The sequence below is a fragment of the Aaosphaeria arxii genome (genome assembly GCF_010015735.1).
Source record: "Aaosphaeria arxii CBS 175.79 unplaced genomic scaffold BU24scaffold_3, whole genome shotgun sequence".
NCBI classification, from domain to species: domain Eukaryota; kingdom Fungi; phylum Ascomycota; class Dothideomycetes; order Pleosporales; genus Aaosphaeria; species Aaosphaeria arxii.
This window is the reverse complement of record NW_022983476.1, coordinates 2009045-2024872: the sequence shown is the minus strand read 5'-3', so window position 1 is coordinate 2024872 and position 15828 is coordinate 2009045. Positions and strand designations below refer to the sequence as shown.

General features: G+C 48.1%; 3 protein-coding genes across 3 annotated transcripts; 2 read left to right on the top strand and 1 right to left on the bottom strand.

The window, feature by feature from the left end:
• The first annotated feature begins 686 nt into the window (after nucleotides 1–686).
• BU24DRAFT_152494 (uncharacterized protein) lies at nucleotides 687–1543 on the top strand. Its single transcript, XM_033521285.1, has one exon. It carries the CDS (start codon nucleotides 832–834, stop codon nucleotides 1375–1377), a length of 546 nt encoding a protein of 181 aa, XP_033385901.1. The 5' UTR covers nucleotides 687–831; the 3' UTR covers nucleotides 1378–1543.
• On the bottom strand, nucleotides 1381–4018 carry BU24DRAFT_367510 (uncharacterized protein). The gene is made up of 4 exons (XM_033524348.1): nucleotides 3501–4018; nucleotides 2247–3377; nucleotides 2075–2200; nucleotides 1381–2022 (listed from the first exon to the last, which is right to left on the bottom strand). Exons 1-4 carry the CDS (start codon nucleotides 4001–4003, stop codon nucleotides 1710–1712), a joined length of 2073 nt encoding a protein of 690 aa, XP_033385900.1. The 5' UTR covers nucleotides 4004–4018; the 3' UTR covers nucleotides 1381–1709.
• A 1923-nt stretch (nucleotides 4019–5941) lies between these two features.
• On the top strand, nucleotides 5942–15590 carry BU24DRAFT_449211 (glycosyltransferase family 4 protein; the record flags this gene model as incomplete). The annotated part of the gene is made up of 7 exons (XM_033530931.1): nucleotides 5942–6097; nucleotides 6159–7067; nucleotides 7117–8710; nucleotides 8760–9386; nucleotides 9435–13544; nucleotides 13594–13872; nucleotides 13922–15590. 7 exons carry the CDS (start codon nucleotides 5942–5944, stop codon nucleotides 15400–15402), a joined length of 9156 nt encoding a protein of 3051 aa, XP_033385899.1. The 3' UTR covers nucleotides 15403–15590.
• Between the last annotated feature and the right edge of the window lie 238 nt (nucleotides 15591–15828).

The following is a 15828-nucleotide window of genomic DNA, read 5'->3' as shown; positions in this document are numbered from 1 at the left end:
CTGGACGAAAAGCAGATTGGCGCCTGGAGATGCTCTATTGGGGGAGATGGTACAGAATGAAACAATGCAGGGATAGATTTGATGAGGCTTAGGTGTTCCTGAGAAATGGTTGCTGCGCCATTGAAAGTATATGTGGAAATGTGGCGTATTTTCGATGCTATAATGCAGGATGTAGCGCGAGGCGTAGCAACGTTGTAATTGTAGAGGGATCAATGACCTTGAGAGAAAGAGTATGCAATGAGAAAAGAAATTTGCTGGCGCGCCCGTTGTCCTCACAACAACAGCACCACCGCCTGGATTGCGAGATGTCAGGGACAATGGCAAAGACGGAAGCGTGGCCGTCAGCAACTAGATTGAGCTACATGAGATACTTCCTCAAACAGCTTGCGGAAGACGGAATGGACAGTCTCATAGGCGTTCTGATTGGACCACTGGGAGAATGCCGCCGGCGAATGTCTGATCGCTCAATAGCCAAAAGTCCCCGTCTTCCCTTTTCTTCCAGAGTATATAGGGTGGCTGTGCGTCAGGTGACATGCATGTAGGTATGACTTTTCACTTTATCCTTTTGGGGGCGACCCAGGCGTGGTCTGGCCCCCTCACTATCCTGCGCACGCAAGGCCAGCCGAAGTCTAATTCTGCGCGAAAAAGCTAGCGAGCCAACTTCGTGTTCCATGTGGCCCAGGTGAGGCTGATAATTGAGAAAACGAGTTGTTCAATTAAGCTCCTCGTGTTGTATTAGCGTGGGCGTTGTGAGCAGTGGGAGATAACTTACTCGCAGATCGTATCGGATCAATCTGCGTACAATAGCGCGTTGAGCGTTGGTGGTGGGTGATGCGATCTGAGGCGGCGTTGGATGGGGCCGGGCCGAAGGAGCGGATCAGGGGGGAAAGCCTTGGCTACGCTAAACCCCCCTTAGATCATGCAGTGAATTGCTTCGATCGTGAGAAGGAAGGCCAGAACGTTGGCCACGCACGTTCAGTCCAAAACGGGAACGAATACTTGCCATTGCTCTGCATGCAGAATCAGGCATGCGTGAGCGGGGCATTGTTATGTATCACCAAGAAATCGCATGGATCCGACAGAAGTGAGACATGTTGCTGCCAATTCTGGACGAGTCCGATGGACGACAACGATGCATGTTGTACACGAGAAACCGTCCGAAATAGGAAGAATGTAAGATTTGAAGACATTGCCCCTTTTGTATGCATCGCAGTGATGCAAAAATCCTCTCGAAATGGCATGTACATCCTTGAACTATTGGGACCGCACATTCTACTCCTGGGTCAAGATATGCAAGATGTCAACAAGAATTGCATCGGAAGAAAGTTACAAATGCTGAAGCAACTACCGAATTGGTATCTTCCAATGCGTAATTAAAGTGAGCGATGAATACATATGTACATTCGTACCCTTGAAGAAGTCCAAGACCATGAAGAAAATCGAGGGCTCTTCCGGAGAGATCATGCCACCTTCCCTTGAATGATCAAGAACTTCGATGGGCCCAGAGCGAGTGCTATGGTCTTGTCTATGCTATGAGGAAATATCCATGATCTTGGGACGATTTGCAGGCGACAGGGATTTAAAAATTGAGAGTCAATGCAATTTTTGTTCATAAGACAATTTTGGTCGCAGATTATCTCTTCGGCCGCAGCCCTCTGGACGGAATTAACACTCCAAAAATAACGAGAAACTAGTTCCATGGAATAAACTTAGAGCGCAATAGCCTTTGAGAACTTGTAGTTGCGGGATGCGCCGCTCATAGTGACCCAGAGTGTGAGTGGATCGCTACCCAGTTGTTCCTTGGTGGCACCAGTAGTTGAAGAGACAGCACCAGGTACGGTGATGGGAATGGTAGTGCCACATTTGTTGCCACCCGCAGTGTACACGTTGACGCTTTCGATATTTGCTCCATTGGCAGATGTTTGCCAAGTCATACTGGGTCGGCAAAGATCTCTTGTCTGTCGATTGAGGAAGGCCTGGGTGAGATCATCGTGCTTGAGGGTCTTGAAGGGCCATGTTGTGCTGTCATAGGTTAGTATTACTACTGTGAGGGAAGACACAGGTGAGCACTTACAGCCTCATCATCTCTTGTGCAATTATCTCTACCCAGGTCATGAGCAAAGAATATTGGCCTTTCTTCCCATTGATAATTGTGTTCGGAATATCATTAACTCGCATGTTAGCTTGATGAAACATATATCTAAGTCGATTAGTATTTAGCTATAATCACTAGAGAACAGACTTACGCGTCCCAGTGAAGACCCATCAGATTCCTGATGGCTGTATTCTTTGCATCATTCATGAGATCATTGAATGTTCCCTTGCCTCCAGAAGTGTCAATCCATTCTTGGAGGGTGCATGCTGGCAGATCGCAATTGTAGTAAATGACTGTTGCCCATCGAGGCATGACATTGAGTCCATCATAACCATTACCGGCAACAGTAGTTTTCAAAGGCCAAAAGGTATTCTGGGTGTTCCTCAGCGTAGGGCGAGTATTGTCACCAACAACATTTACAATGCCATTCTCCATCCATGCCTGGATAACATCGGCGTTGTGAAGGCCTGTGATAGCCGGGGGGATAATTCCTTTAGGACTGAATCGCTTCGCAGCTTCGAAACCGACTTGCTTCAACCAAGCTTTGTTGAATTGAATCTCTTTCGCTGCGTCTTTGTAAGTAGCATTAGTTAGATCCGCGTGACTAAAGGTGTGGGAGATATGCGCGAATGAATCGCGGTTATCAGTATCGGCGAACCAATTCTGAAGATCATCAAGTTCCGCACATTCCAGACTCCAAGTATATTTCTCGGGGGTAGCAGGCCAAATATCCGTGCCAGTCCCTGGCGGCTTTGTGTATTCTGGGCTTCCATCCGCTTGGTCTGGATACTCAATGCCAGAAGCAGGAGTGCAGGATCTTGCACCCTGGGTGGTATCAGTTGCAGCTTCGATATCGCCGTTTCCGTTATGTCCGATCTCAACAAAGTACTCAGACCCAGTCGGCATCCTTTTGTTAAGATCCAATTGCCAGTCAACATGCATAGACAAGTCATCTGGTTTGCAACGGTATGATTGACCCTGAGGCCTGTACAGAGGAGTTTCCAGGAACATGTCGTCGACTTGCGTGCTAAAGTATATTCTCTTGAAGCCAACGTAAAGGCCTCTTGTCACCCAATTGATCCATGAATGCTGAATGTAGTTGCTAGCGCCCGACCAATCAAGTGCAAATGGCATAAACCATACCATCTGCTGTCGGGACCCGAGGTTGTTAATAACCGCAGCGGTTCCTGCAGTGCCGAATTTGGCAATCTCTTTAGCAATCGTAGCGTTCGTAATCTTCGCTGGGTTATGGAAGATGTTCGCGATACTGATGTTGGCGTTCCTGGTAAATGGATTAGTCACGCGTCCTATATAGATACTATCCACATGGAACTCGGCAAAGTTTTGCCGCAGGGGCAAATTTTGCGAATTAATCAACGTGAACAAGAGAAATGTGGCAACTCACATCTTCAACCCTGCTGTCGAGAATGCGCTGGTATCAGTGAAGATTACCGGCTCATCTCTTACGTTGCCAGCGCCATTGCTTGCAACACCAAAGTCGGCGGTCGGGAAGACATCTAATCGCACCATTCGTGCACCGAATTGTGATTGATAATCCCAAAGCTGGTTCCATTGTCTCCTTGTGAGAGCACTGTAGAATTGATCACCGTAATTGTACCCCACTTCACTGACAACTACTATCCCACCATAGTTTCCGTGGGTTGCGGAAGAATTGAGGATTGGCAGGTTCGCAATGCCTTCCTGAGGAACTGCAAGGACCTCATAAGGGATTCCGTAGCCTTGTAGGCCGGAAGCAGCTCCATTTTGGGCAGACGTCTGGTCACGAGCTATGATGAGGATTGTGCTCGAGACGGTGGCACTTCCAACGTACGCAGATATTCCTTGCGAGAACAAAAAGAGGGCAGTAACTGCGCAAGACTGCATTGACAACCATAAGGAAGGTGCCATTGCGATGACTGAAAAGAATGTCGACGAGGTGCTTGTCACAAAATTTTGGGGAACTAGAAGGCTTAATAAAGCAGACTCTCGGCAGAAGTACCAGGATAGCTATTGGGCGAAGAACGAAGTATTGGTCCAGACGCAGCATATACGATAACCGATGCTCAACTATCGATTTTTTTCTCCCCTAGAATACACATTACCATTCTCAGAACCAATGTGGCTGGTCTAGTTCAAGGAGGACGTCAAACTATGACGCGGCTTTGGATTGCAAGACAACGCTGACTCCATGAGTGTACCCCTTTCCATTGCAACCACCTGAAGCTACGTGTGACATTAACAGTATCCCTCAAGTGATAGCAGGAAATATAGCGATTGGCAAGGTAACTTGGCGGGCATCCATTCCGATGGGGTACCCACAAGAAAGAATACACCCGCCACGTGTTGGCACAGTAGCATTGAGCTTGTTCAAAAATGTGATCTTGTCTTTAAAGATAGAACACAGTGAAGCATACGCAGCTTGCTCTTGGTTCAAGTGAATGTATAGACCTGGACCATGATGGATGCGGCATCGTCAGCCCGAGCACCACACTGGAAGTGCCTGACAAAGTCACATTCAGCTACTTTAGAACACGGACTGAAGGCGTATACAGTCCGAGGTTCCATTGAGACTGCAGAGACTTTAGACAGGGCTCATCGACGATATTAGAGCGACGCGTCCCGTAACCAAAAGCGGGCGTCCAGCATGCTCTTACGCAAGCTCGTACATTTCGACATACAGGAAGCAATTACAATTCCCGGACATTGATATGCACAAAGTGCATGAATTGACTAGGAGAGTAGAGAATGTTGGTGTAAGTGATGCCGGGATTGATGAAGGTTGATATTAACTCGGGATGGGGAAGATCGAGGTTAGGCTAAAGGCGTTAAAACGGCAACACGCACGGACCTACATTCACAACAGCCCATGCTCATGACAATCTGTACAACGATTTGCATGTATCTACTTTAGGGAACGGATTTCGTAGCCGATTCAGCCTCAAGTTTCCTACGCAGTGTCTGCTACCCTCCCTCTCCAACTATTCCTCCGCTTCGATCTTCCGCCACCTCGTCTGCTGCTCCCCTCTTGAACCCACCGGCGTCGGCCATTGTCCGGTCCCCATTTCCCCACCATTCCCCGCCCGTGCACCTTGTCCTCCACTGACGGAGTACAACATGGACTATAGGTAGATCATATATTAGAACGGCACATAGCCCCTGTTCTACCGTGGTTCCTCTTACCCCAGACCATTGCCAGGGATAGATTGAACTTCGTACTTGTTTCTCATAGCAACACATAACGCTGTTTCTAGCAGCGGCACAACAACTCCCGGCCAAAAGGCTTCGAAATCTGCCAGGCGCCCGCTGGGACAGACTGCATCTCCCTGCCTCTTTGAGCTCGCCTATGTCTCTCCGTAAAGCTTCTCGAAGTATGCCCTCGTTTCGCTTTGCTGCTACTGACCACTGGGCGATGGCGCATTTTTTGCTGGTGGTCATGCCATCTGCCAGCTAACACGTAGAAGTGATCAGCACTGGCATACATGAGGCCTTGCTCACAGGCTATTCACTTCATTTGCGCCCGCCCGAGCTGATTCATAGCGCCCATGTACCGGCATTTTACTTTGGTAGTGCGTCGAGCCTTATAATAGCGAACATTTTCCTGGTTCGCCTCTCCACTATGTCCCATGGTTTTGGTGGCCGACATCACATGCATTCATCATGAAACACTGTGTCCTTGCTCTGTGTCTGCATCCTCCATCTTTCATCTAGTGAATTACCCCATAATCGTTCTATTATAACAACGTTTCCCCACGTTTGTGCACCTGCCCTCGGGGCTTCCCGAGGTTACTCAACAAGTTCGACCTTCAAGAAAACCCCACTGTTGAGTGGTTGCGAGTCGATCGAACCATGGCGAACGTTCTTGGTATCACGGCGTTCAACTCGGAACATCTCCTCAAGGAGTGGTGGGAGTGGACTCTTCTTGCTATCATTATTGCTAGTGGATTAATTGGAATCTTCGCCTTCTTAAAGACATCTTATACTGCCATTCGACAGCTTTTTCGAGTAAGAATAAATTTGCACTTATGAAAATTTTATAGTTTTCGGAGCTCACAAGACTTGACAGGTTGATAAAGGGGTTCCTGCATTGCCGTATGCAATCCAAGAACAGATCCATATCTTGAGACAAACTGCTTCACCAATTCGCCCAAGACACCCTCTGCCTGCAAAACCAACCTCATTCGGGGTGTATCTAGGCCCCCTGAGCACACCAACTACAAAGGAAGAGCTAGATGTTTTGACACAATGGGAAGCTGTGGTATTAGACTATGGAAAGCCCGGAGTCATGGACGCCATCAACGACTATGGCAACGACTTGGGGCCACACTTGATCGCGAGGCTCGACCTTCTTCGTGTTCTGAACTTCAGAGCCGGCCAATGTGAAGTCGACATGCTTCCAGCAGTGTATCTCGTTTCTGAGGTAGTTCGAAAATTCCTAAGACGAGATGACCAACGACGATATTTCACTGGGGTTTTGGTGGCGGGCTGGTGCGAACGCCTTTCCGTACCTCTTTTGAATGGTTTGGCGAAGCTTCTTGCTGCCCACGGCCTCGACGTTTTCCTAGAAATTGGTCCTCCCGATTTCTTAAACAAGGTGGAAAAGTTGAATCTCAAACTGTTCGCTGGTATCGTCGTGAGGAATGGTACTATACTCCCAAACGGAGAACGTCGAGACTTCTTTGCCATGGACAGTATGAAAAGCACTACAAAGGCCTTTGTGTCGGAGTCGTGCATGAGGCCTTTCATGGTAATGATGTGGGATACTGTGGATGGCGATGCCGAATTGTCCCATGCCGTCGCCCGGAGAGCGCACATGTGGTGTAGCTACCACGGTGCGATACCATTTGTTGCCAGAGAGGGTGCATTAACCGATCTATCGCATGTCCGGTCCTGTGAGGAGCCTCTAGCAGCATTCCAATGGCTCAAGAACAGGAAAGTAATGGCCATACACGAGAGGTTCAGATCTACGAGATTAGTGAGTGCTTTAGTCGATCGCAAGAATACAGCAACTGATCTCAGTGTAGCTCTCGCCAGAATTCTCAAGCATCATTGATGATTATCTGCCGCTTCATGAGATGTTTCCACAACTGGGTAGCACCCTTGCTGGCCTGGACGGTTCTGACGCCGACTCAGATGGCAATGAAAGCTCGAGTGCATCTACACTTACCGTTCATTACCCAGAAATTGATGAAAATGGGGTTATCATCACATCTTCACCAATGTCTCCCCTTTCTCCCGGGCTGGACTGGAGTTCCTGTATCGACAAGCGAGCGGCAAATCCTTTGTCATGCTCATTTAGCGGAAGCTTCTATGGACCGCTAGGATGCTTCCCCATTGGTCTCAATGCCTCCCAAGCGGACTTTGATCACGTATTGACGTCGCAACGGCGTCTACGCAATCTAAATCTGTTGAGTAAAATGTCTTCTAAGCAGCTTCATGCAACGTCGAAAGTTCTCAGAACATTCGCACTTTCGGAAAGCCGAATGCTTAACATTATTCCATCTTCAAAGGACGCCATCTTTAGGTTTGCAGATGCTCTTTCCCGCTGCAATGATGAGATTGACGACATATACCAGTTGCAAGTATATACTGGCCTCGATTCGGGATTTCATACTCCTACCGGTGGCCAATTTTGGGCCATTTGGGAAATAGAACCACGAACGTCATCTTTAGTGATCTATCTATCAAAGTCTGTCCAGGATGTCCCGTCTGCTCTTCTGCACACTTATCTGAGCAAGTCGAGCTTTTCTCGGTATCAGTGTTTTCTAGCCGAGTACGGATTGGCCCAATTCCACGCTGATGCAGAGTCTTTAGAAAGACTGCCCACCAGGATGGACCAGGATCTGAACTTACTATCCTGTTCTGATCTTTTGCTACAGCTTCAGCATTTACAGTATTGTGAGTGGGACGATGGCTGCCCACTTCTCTCATCGATTCAGTCGCACTGCGAGGAACTCCTAATTGACGTCCCAACTTATCGTCAGCTAAAGAAACTGGCGAACATGGACTATATTAGTGGGGCAGTCACTGATGAGGCTCTTGTGCATGCGCGACTCAAATGGTACCGCCTTTGTGATCTTCCATGCCTCGACAAGCAAGACGCAGTTCAACTTTTCCGACATATTGATTACAACTTCGGAAGTCTTCTATGGTATCGCGACCATGAAAACCTCGACGTCATGACTGCTGCACTGGAAAAACTGACGAGTCGGGACAAAATTGACTCAGTCACAGATTTTGTTCTGTTTTGCATTTTCTGCGCTGCCAGAAAGGCCGCTTTCGAAGAGGTATATATCGAGGTGTCGGACCGCAACCCACTTTTCAATCAGTATAGTGACCAAAGTGCGGCATTTGCAGAGTTATTTGCCTTGGGATCCCGTTGCGAGGCTTATTTCGACATTACACCAAGTGACATTGGTATTCTACTCTCCAAGAGACATCGTGATCACTATAATAAAGAGGAACACCAACCTCCGATGTGGATTTTCAACGCTCCTTCATTTGCATCGGCATACGCCGCTGCCCAAACAGACATTGATCCCGACCAAAAACAAGCCTCTATGCCAGGTTTTCGCCGCTTTACATTTCTTAGTGTGTTCGCTATTCCGGCTCTTGTTGGTAAGGGGGATTCTTCTGGTATTTCCTCGGTCCTGCTAATATTCTGCAGATATCATGCTCCTCACATCGACTGGTCATGGTCTCTATCTCAGTGCTTTCATGACATATGAACAACAGAAGTACGCCACTTTGGCATTGATGGCATCTCTGTTGCTCTCAAGCGCCATTGGGACCTGGATCTCCATTGGAGGCACCTATTACCTTATATCGATGGCGTTTTCTGCGGCTAACATGTTTGTCCTGACTCGTCTAATCGGAGGTCTTGCTTTCACTGCCGCAGCGAGCTTTGTCGGTTTCATCGTCATCTCTGCTGTGGTAAACGTACAATCCGGAGCTATTTTCTTTTTTTATCTTCTTGGCTTAACATCATACCTGTCGGTGCTTGCAGTCCTCTCTACCTACCAGGTTCCAGGATCCGCGTTTCTCAATGGGAGGAAAGCTATCATTCTACTTATCCCGACGCTAGTAATCTCTCCCTTGATTACGACTTGGATCCCTGACTACGACATCATCGTGTATCCGTGTGTACTGTACCTCTTTGTCACCTTCCTCATACTAGGTACCCGGCACGTTGGGATGCGATGGGTTACCTGGTATCACAATATCAAGACCTTGAACGACAAAGACATCAAAGACTGGTATATCCAAGCGCATGGAAAGACCGATGGCCATGGATGTAAGTTTCTAAACTACAACCTAGTAACAAATACTAAACACTTCGCAGCAAAACGCAACTCCCAAGCAGCAAGAATTTCAGTATCACTTTCCGAAATGTCTTCTGCCGATTCTGAGCTGTTCTACGGGCTTAGCGAGCCTGCAATACTAGCCCTCTGCCGTAAGGTACTTCATGAGGCTGTGATGAAAGAAAAGAACCGCAACTTTTGGCAGAAATCCACCAAAGATGCATTTGTGAAAGAACTTGCAGGCTGCTGGGACTCTACTATCTTCCTCTTGGATTGGTACAGCCGCCTGACAGAAACCAAACGACCGATACCCTATAGCTCGACATGGAATCTAGAGACCCAGGTTGCCTTGGAAAGTATGCAACAATCTCAGAAAGGAATCAAGCTGCATAATTCATTCATCCACTGGCGCAATGCAGGTGATGAGATAGGCTGTGGCATCCTATACTTTCTTGTTGCATTGATGGATCGATGGCTTGATCTGTTACACGGCGGGCATCTAGTAGGTCTATCTGCCGCACTGAATCAGACCTTCAGATTGTCAGTTGGTTTCGGATTGGCATACTACCTCATTGGAGCCGTCCTCCTAGATTACAAGGCGCAACATCTACATACCCTCTCGGAGCAGTCCGCCCCCGTTTCCATTGAATCAATAGCCCACATCAGAAAAGCAAAGTCGAATGATAAGAAGTTCCGCCGGCTTCTTTATTGGAAGACCATGGGGCATTTCATTGGCGTTCATGTCTGGGCCCTTTCACTCAGCGCTGCATTGATCTGGATTTTCAATGGCTCGTCAGATGCCATGATCATGTTCCTGGCCTATGTCGGTGCCTACACTGGCTTACTCCTCTATCAGTACAACAAGATATTTTCAGGCCCTCACGCGCTTATGCCACTTCTATCGGCTGTCGTCGTTGGTTTCGTTCTTGGAGTTATTCTGAAGAGGGTGCGCCCACGTTTTGAATACGACAATGTCATTGCTTTGGCAGTTTCAACGTGGACGGCTGCATTCTTATCGTTCCATACAGCCAAACTTGGTCTTCCAGAAGCGTTTGATATCAGATTATCAATCTCAGAGATACTATCACAGTTCAGGCGACATAAGAAGGGATTTGAATCAACTGACACTATCAACATCAGAGGTCTTCCATCCCAATACAAGATTCATTGGTCCACAAACGAGAAATACCATGCATACAATGGTGCTGGAACGGACGAGGCCTTCAGCCAGAGCGAATTAGCAGCCTTTGTAGATAAGCTCCGTTCCGGGCCCAAGGAAAACCGCTTCAGGGTCTCTCCTTTCGGCCACCCCGGTGATCAGATCACTGCTATCTTACTATCATGCACCCACGACACCCTGTCACGATTGGCACTTCAAGCCTTTCCTGCAATGCCCTATCTGGTTCAAAGAATCGTTCTCGGATGGCAGAATGGCATCGTCAAAGTTTTCATCGTCCCAATGCAATCCGTAGTCAATGCGCAGACCGATCTCAGGGCAATCTCGCATTACGAAGACGGCCATTTAAACCTCTACATGGCTTCGGATTCCAAGGGTGCCACCTCAGCCCAGATGAATGTCAGCAGCAATTGTCAGGCAATAGCCGAGACACTGATTCACACATGCTCTCAAACAATGTTTGGAATGCCAAAACTCCAAGCTGATGTAACCGAATCGATACTCATGTGCAAGCCAATCAGTGACGAGCACTACGTTGTGTCAGAATGTACCAAGCGGTCGATGCCCTTCGGCGCTACTGATCCCAAAGCACTGATATTTGAGACAGCCTGCCGAAAGGAGTTACTCCAACACTTATGTCTTGGGTACGATTGCGATTTTGAGTGGGATCAACTGCCTCTGGACACTAGGAAATTATTCCTCCGTAGATGTCTAGGAGCTCGAGGTCCGTATTCCAACACGGAGATGTCATGGATCAATTCGAACGTGCCTGCGGAAGAGGCCTGCACAATTCTTTCCAGGATCGCTCGTTACGATCTAGGCGCGTTTCTCATCGTACATAAGTACAATTTCTTCAATAACCGCGAGAATCCATCAACAAGCGAGAAAGAATATCGTCAAATTACGGCAGACATACAGCACTCACACCACCCCGTGCTTAACCGCTCTGCGATTTCGATCTTCAACGTCTTTACCAACTATATTAGGATACCAGTAGCCTATGTTTACCATACCTTGGGAACATGGATCAAGTTTTTCGTTCTTGCCGCGATGGCGGACTCGGAATACCAGCGAGAACTTAATGGTGCGATTGGTAACATTCCACGCTTTATTGCGAAGCCGGTGATGTTTTTACTCACTGGCATCTGGATCTACTCGCGGTGGACAATGTCAATAGCTTTGCCCTTCTTTCTCTACCACCGACGCCCGGACATCGCTTCCTTATCCAAGACTGTTCAGGGAAGTCTCATCGCACAGAAGAAAGACCGGCTCATAATCCGCAGCTACGGCGAAACAGAAACCGCATTCGTCCACCCAGCTGATAACAATGGCTTCAAGCTAGTTTTCTATCAGGGCATCCATAAGACTGAGCCTCAATGGGGTCATACGAAGATAACGGCTTATTCAAAAGACATGCGCGTCGTGTCAAGAACTGAGTACAAAGGTATAGATGTTGTAAATGAATTCGTTTACGACTACCCAGCAAAAAGGACGCAGCGGATTACAAGAATATCCAAAGTCCAGAACGGAAAGATCCCTGTGTCTAGACACTGCGTTAGTGGAAATGATGCAGGGGCAAAGGTGCAATACAACTTCAAAGGACATATCGAGTCCGGCAGCTACCTTCAACATGGTAATCTGGTCCGCTTCAAGTACCACTACAGAAAGAACGCCAAATATGATGACGAGCTTCTCCGGGCTGAGTTCGTTCTTCCGCACATGTCAGCCAACGTTAGTTGGTGCGCACCACCTATCCGCCATGCCGAGAAGATGGAACGATGGATCCCTACTCCTCGAGTCCATGAAGCCACCTTCGTGCAGGGGGCTGATGTCTATGAATGCTCCTGGCTGTATGATCATAAATTCCACCCTACAATTACTACGAAACTCAACGGTGAGGCGGTCAACACTCCCGACATGATTCGTTATGATTGGCTGGGAGTATTGAAGAAACCAACCCGATGTACTTTCACAGATGAGAATCCTCTTCTCGAATTCAAGACTGCTACATCAGGTTTTTTCGCCCGCCTCTTTCGAACAAATGTGAGGCGTCAGGCGATTTCAACCTCGAGAGCTCGCTCGCAACTTTGGAAAGCGTGGAAGAAGCGTAACGATCTCGACGGTGTCGTAATCCGCTGGGTCGATGAAGAACTCCTTCGCAAAGAAGCTCTTCTAAATCGATATTGGCGTCGCAGAGACCGAGGAAGTCTTCTTAAAGCCGAAGACTACTTGGCATTACATGCCGATGCGGTTATGGCAAGCTCTGATCTGACAAGTGACATTAGTGCTTGGACGCCCCTTGCCGTTCGCATGAGTGATCTGTTCAGCTTTGGACAGGGTGGAGACGCGGTCATTTTTACCAGGACAAAATCTTTAGCACGCGACACCGATTCGTCACTTCACGTCATTGCTGTTGATACCGGAACATGGCCCAATGAAGGTGGCGGAGTGTCTGCATGCCGACGCGATCTCATCAACAATTTACGAACTATCAAATGGCACATGGTAGTAGAATCCGCCAACGACTTTGGCCTTCCCAAGCACCAAACAGAAGAAAATGTTGAATCATTAAAGATCATTCCCTTGTGGGGTCTTGACTTTATGCATCCTTGTCATGGCATGTTCACCAACAAGCTTGATAGCGAGGTCGACCACCTCGTTCGAGAAGCCACGCTTGACGATATCAGAATAAATTTCATCCCTACTCTGACAGCTCTCGTTCGCGGCGCTCGTGCCATCACAATGACTGCAGCGGACGTAAAACAGGCGACTCGAGCTTTGGTTAACCTAAACAGCTACTTCCAGGATTCTCGGCATTGGAAAGAAGTCTGGACTAGCGATATTGTCAAGGATACATGGAGGAAGCTTTGGCTTGCTGATGATATGCCCAACGCACAGCCCCCCTCCGAGTGGTTCAAGACAGAACTTCCTACTCTTGGGCATTTTGATACAGCTCTGGAATTATGGTTCAGATGTGAGTGTCCTGCATTATTCATATGATTATTTCTGACCCAAGCCGACAGATCTTTTCATCTTCTCTATTCCAATCCCAGAAAAGATCCCTAGCGTATTTCAGGCTTCACATCACAGCGTTTCAGCCTCATATGGTATTGTATGCAAGATCAAGCGCAACTGCACCCTTCAGATCTGGGATCATGCCATTTCGTGGCGAGAGACTAACCTCTATCTCTCTTCCGCCATGTGCACCCTACCCCCATTCATTCGAAACTCATTGCTTGGCTTGATGAAGCTTACATCCTGTTTGATTCTGCACCACGCAGATCAAATCCTTCCTTGTGCAGGTAAGAAATACAATAGTATGCTACAGAATAAAAACTAACCGCCGGGCAGACTTCTTCAACCCAGGATGGGAGGTTGAGATTGGAAGCGCGAAGGGTCAAGTTACCCACCGCAATGTCTTCCGCCGCAAAGTTGACCCGATTGTCAACGGCATTACAGATATGCAAAAGTTCTCCCCAGTCACAGAGATCAAGACAAAAACACCAACGGTCACAATGCTTTCTCATGTATGGTTCGCGAAGGATATCAAGACAGCCTTACTAGCGGCCGATATCATATCCAACGAATGGGGCTTCAAGGACTACAAACTCGACATCTACGGCGCTTTGAATAAGTCACCTGTGTACTCTTCTGAGTGCCAGGAGATCTTGGCCTGCAAAGGTCTTGGTCAAAGTGTCGCTCTAAGAGGTGCAGCTGACCCAGGCATGGTCCTCTCCAATACATGGCTGTTCCTCAACTCTTCGGTATCTGAAGGGTTACCTCTTGCCCTCGGCGAAGCAGCGCTCACGGGCGCTCCTGTAGTGTGTACGGATGTCGGTGCTTCACTCCGTGTGCTCACTGACCCAGATGATGGAAAACGTTACAGCGAAGTGGTTGCACCAAACGATGCCTACGGCCTTGCCCGTGCGCAGATTAACCTACTTGCCATGCTGGACGAATGGGCCCAGTATGCGGATGACGACCCTAATCATCCAGCTCCTGTCCTTCCTCACAAGCCAACACCGAAAGATGTCGAGATCATTACTCAACGTATGTACGATAAAACTGAGCATCGCCGCAAACTTGGCATGATGGCACGTAACATTGTTCAAAAGTCATTCGGCGGTGAGCGTTATCTTCGCGAGCATGAGCAAATGCTTTGGATTGGAAAGGCATGCTATGACATGCTGGGTATTGAGAAGCGCGTTCCTCCGCCCAAGCACCCTGGGCGCATGTTATCTCTAGGGAGGCGAAGCCAACATATCCTTACAGACACTGCGTCCAGCAACATTATTGATCCACAGCTACACAAGATGCAACACCCTAGACCATCGGCAGCGCGACACCTTTCCACAACCTCGTCTTTCTCTTCGATCTACATCGATCAGTTGAATCAGCTGCCTGCCGGTGCCTCTTCTCCGTCCTCAATATATGGCGATGACTGGGGCCCAACCACGCCTGACTCATCCGTCATGTACGCCAAATCTGAAAAGTCCGATTTCGATGACGGATACTTTGTGCCTTCCTTGCATGTCGCACGACCGCAGAGAATCCATGCTCGTCCTGCGCTCGCTGTTCACCCGCCTGGGCATGTCAATACAATTGCCATGGGCAAGCGACCTGTCCAATATGGCTACGGCTATGGTCATGCTGGGGGTTTCCAACATGTTCCTGCCTCTCATGTTCTACCTAAAGTGGATCCAAGGAGGAACCTGCTTGCAAGACAAGCAATAGGAAAGCCCGAGAGCATAGGAAGTAGCGTAAGGACGAGAAGCCACTTGAACGAGGTAATAACTGCAGACTACGCTCTCAATGTTGATGGGAGATTATAAATTTCAGAGTACTCCTTACGGAGCATAGGGTTGTAAGTTGTAGTGGTACGAGTTCATGTCGTCCATGAGGAGGAGGTGGATTATGATGACGAATCATGATATACTTGTAGTTACCTTCGTGATGAGAATGAATCATGCGTGGCGATGATGAGATGACTAGAGTCGTTTGCCGCAGGGCAGAAAATGTTAGGATTGAAAATTTCTCGCTCCGGTGTATCGAAACGGTGGCTTGCTTTCGCCTTTCAAAGTTCTTACATCTTTCGGTATTCACCTATTATGAGTCGTTTATCGACTGTTACATTCCGTCCGACGTGGGCAAAAGGGTGGCATTTTAAAAAGTACAGGCGAACTGGGGATCGTTTCTTGTAGTTGCATTTGGCGTTCTATCGCATTTACTTGTATTTAGCAACTTACGATTTGTTATTA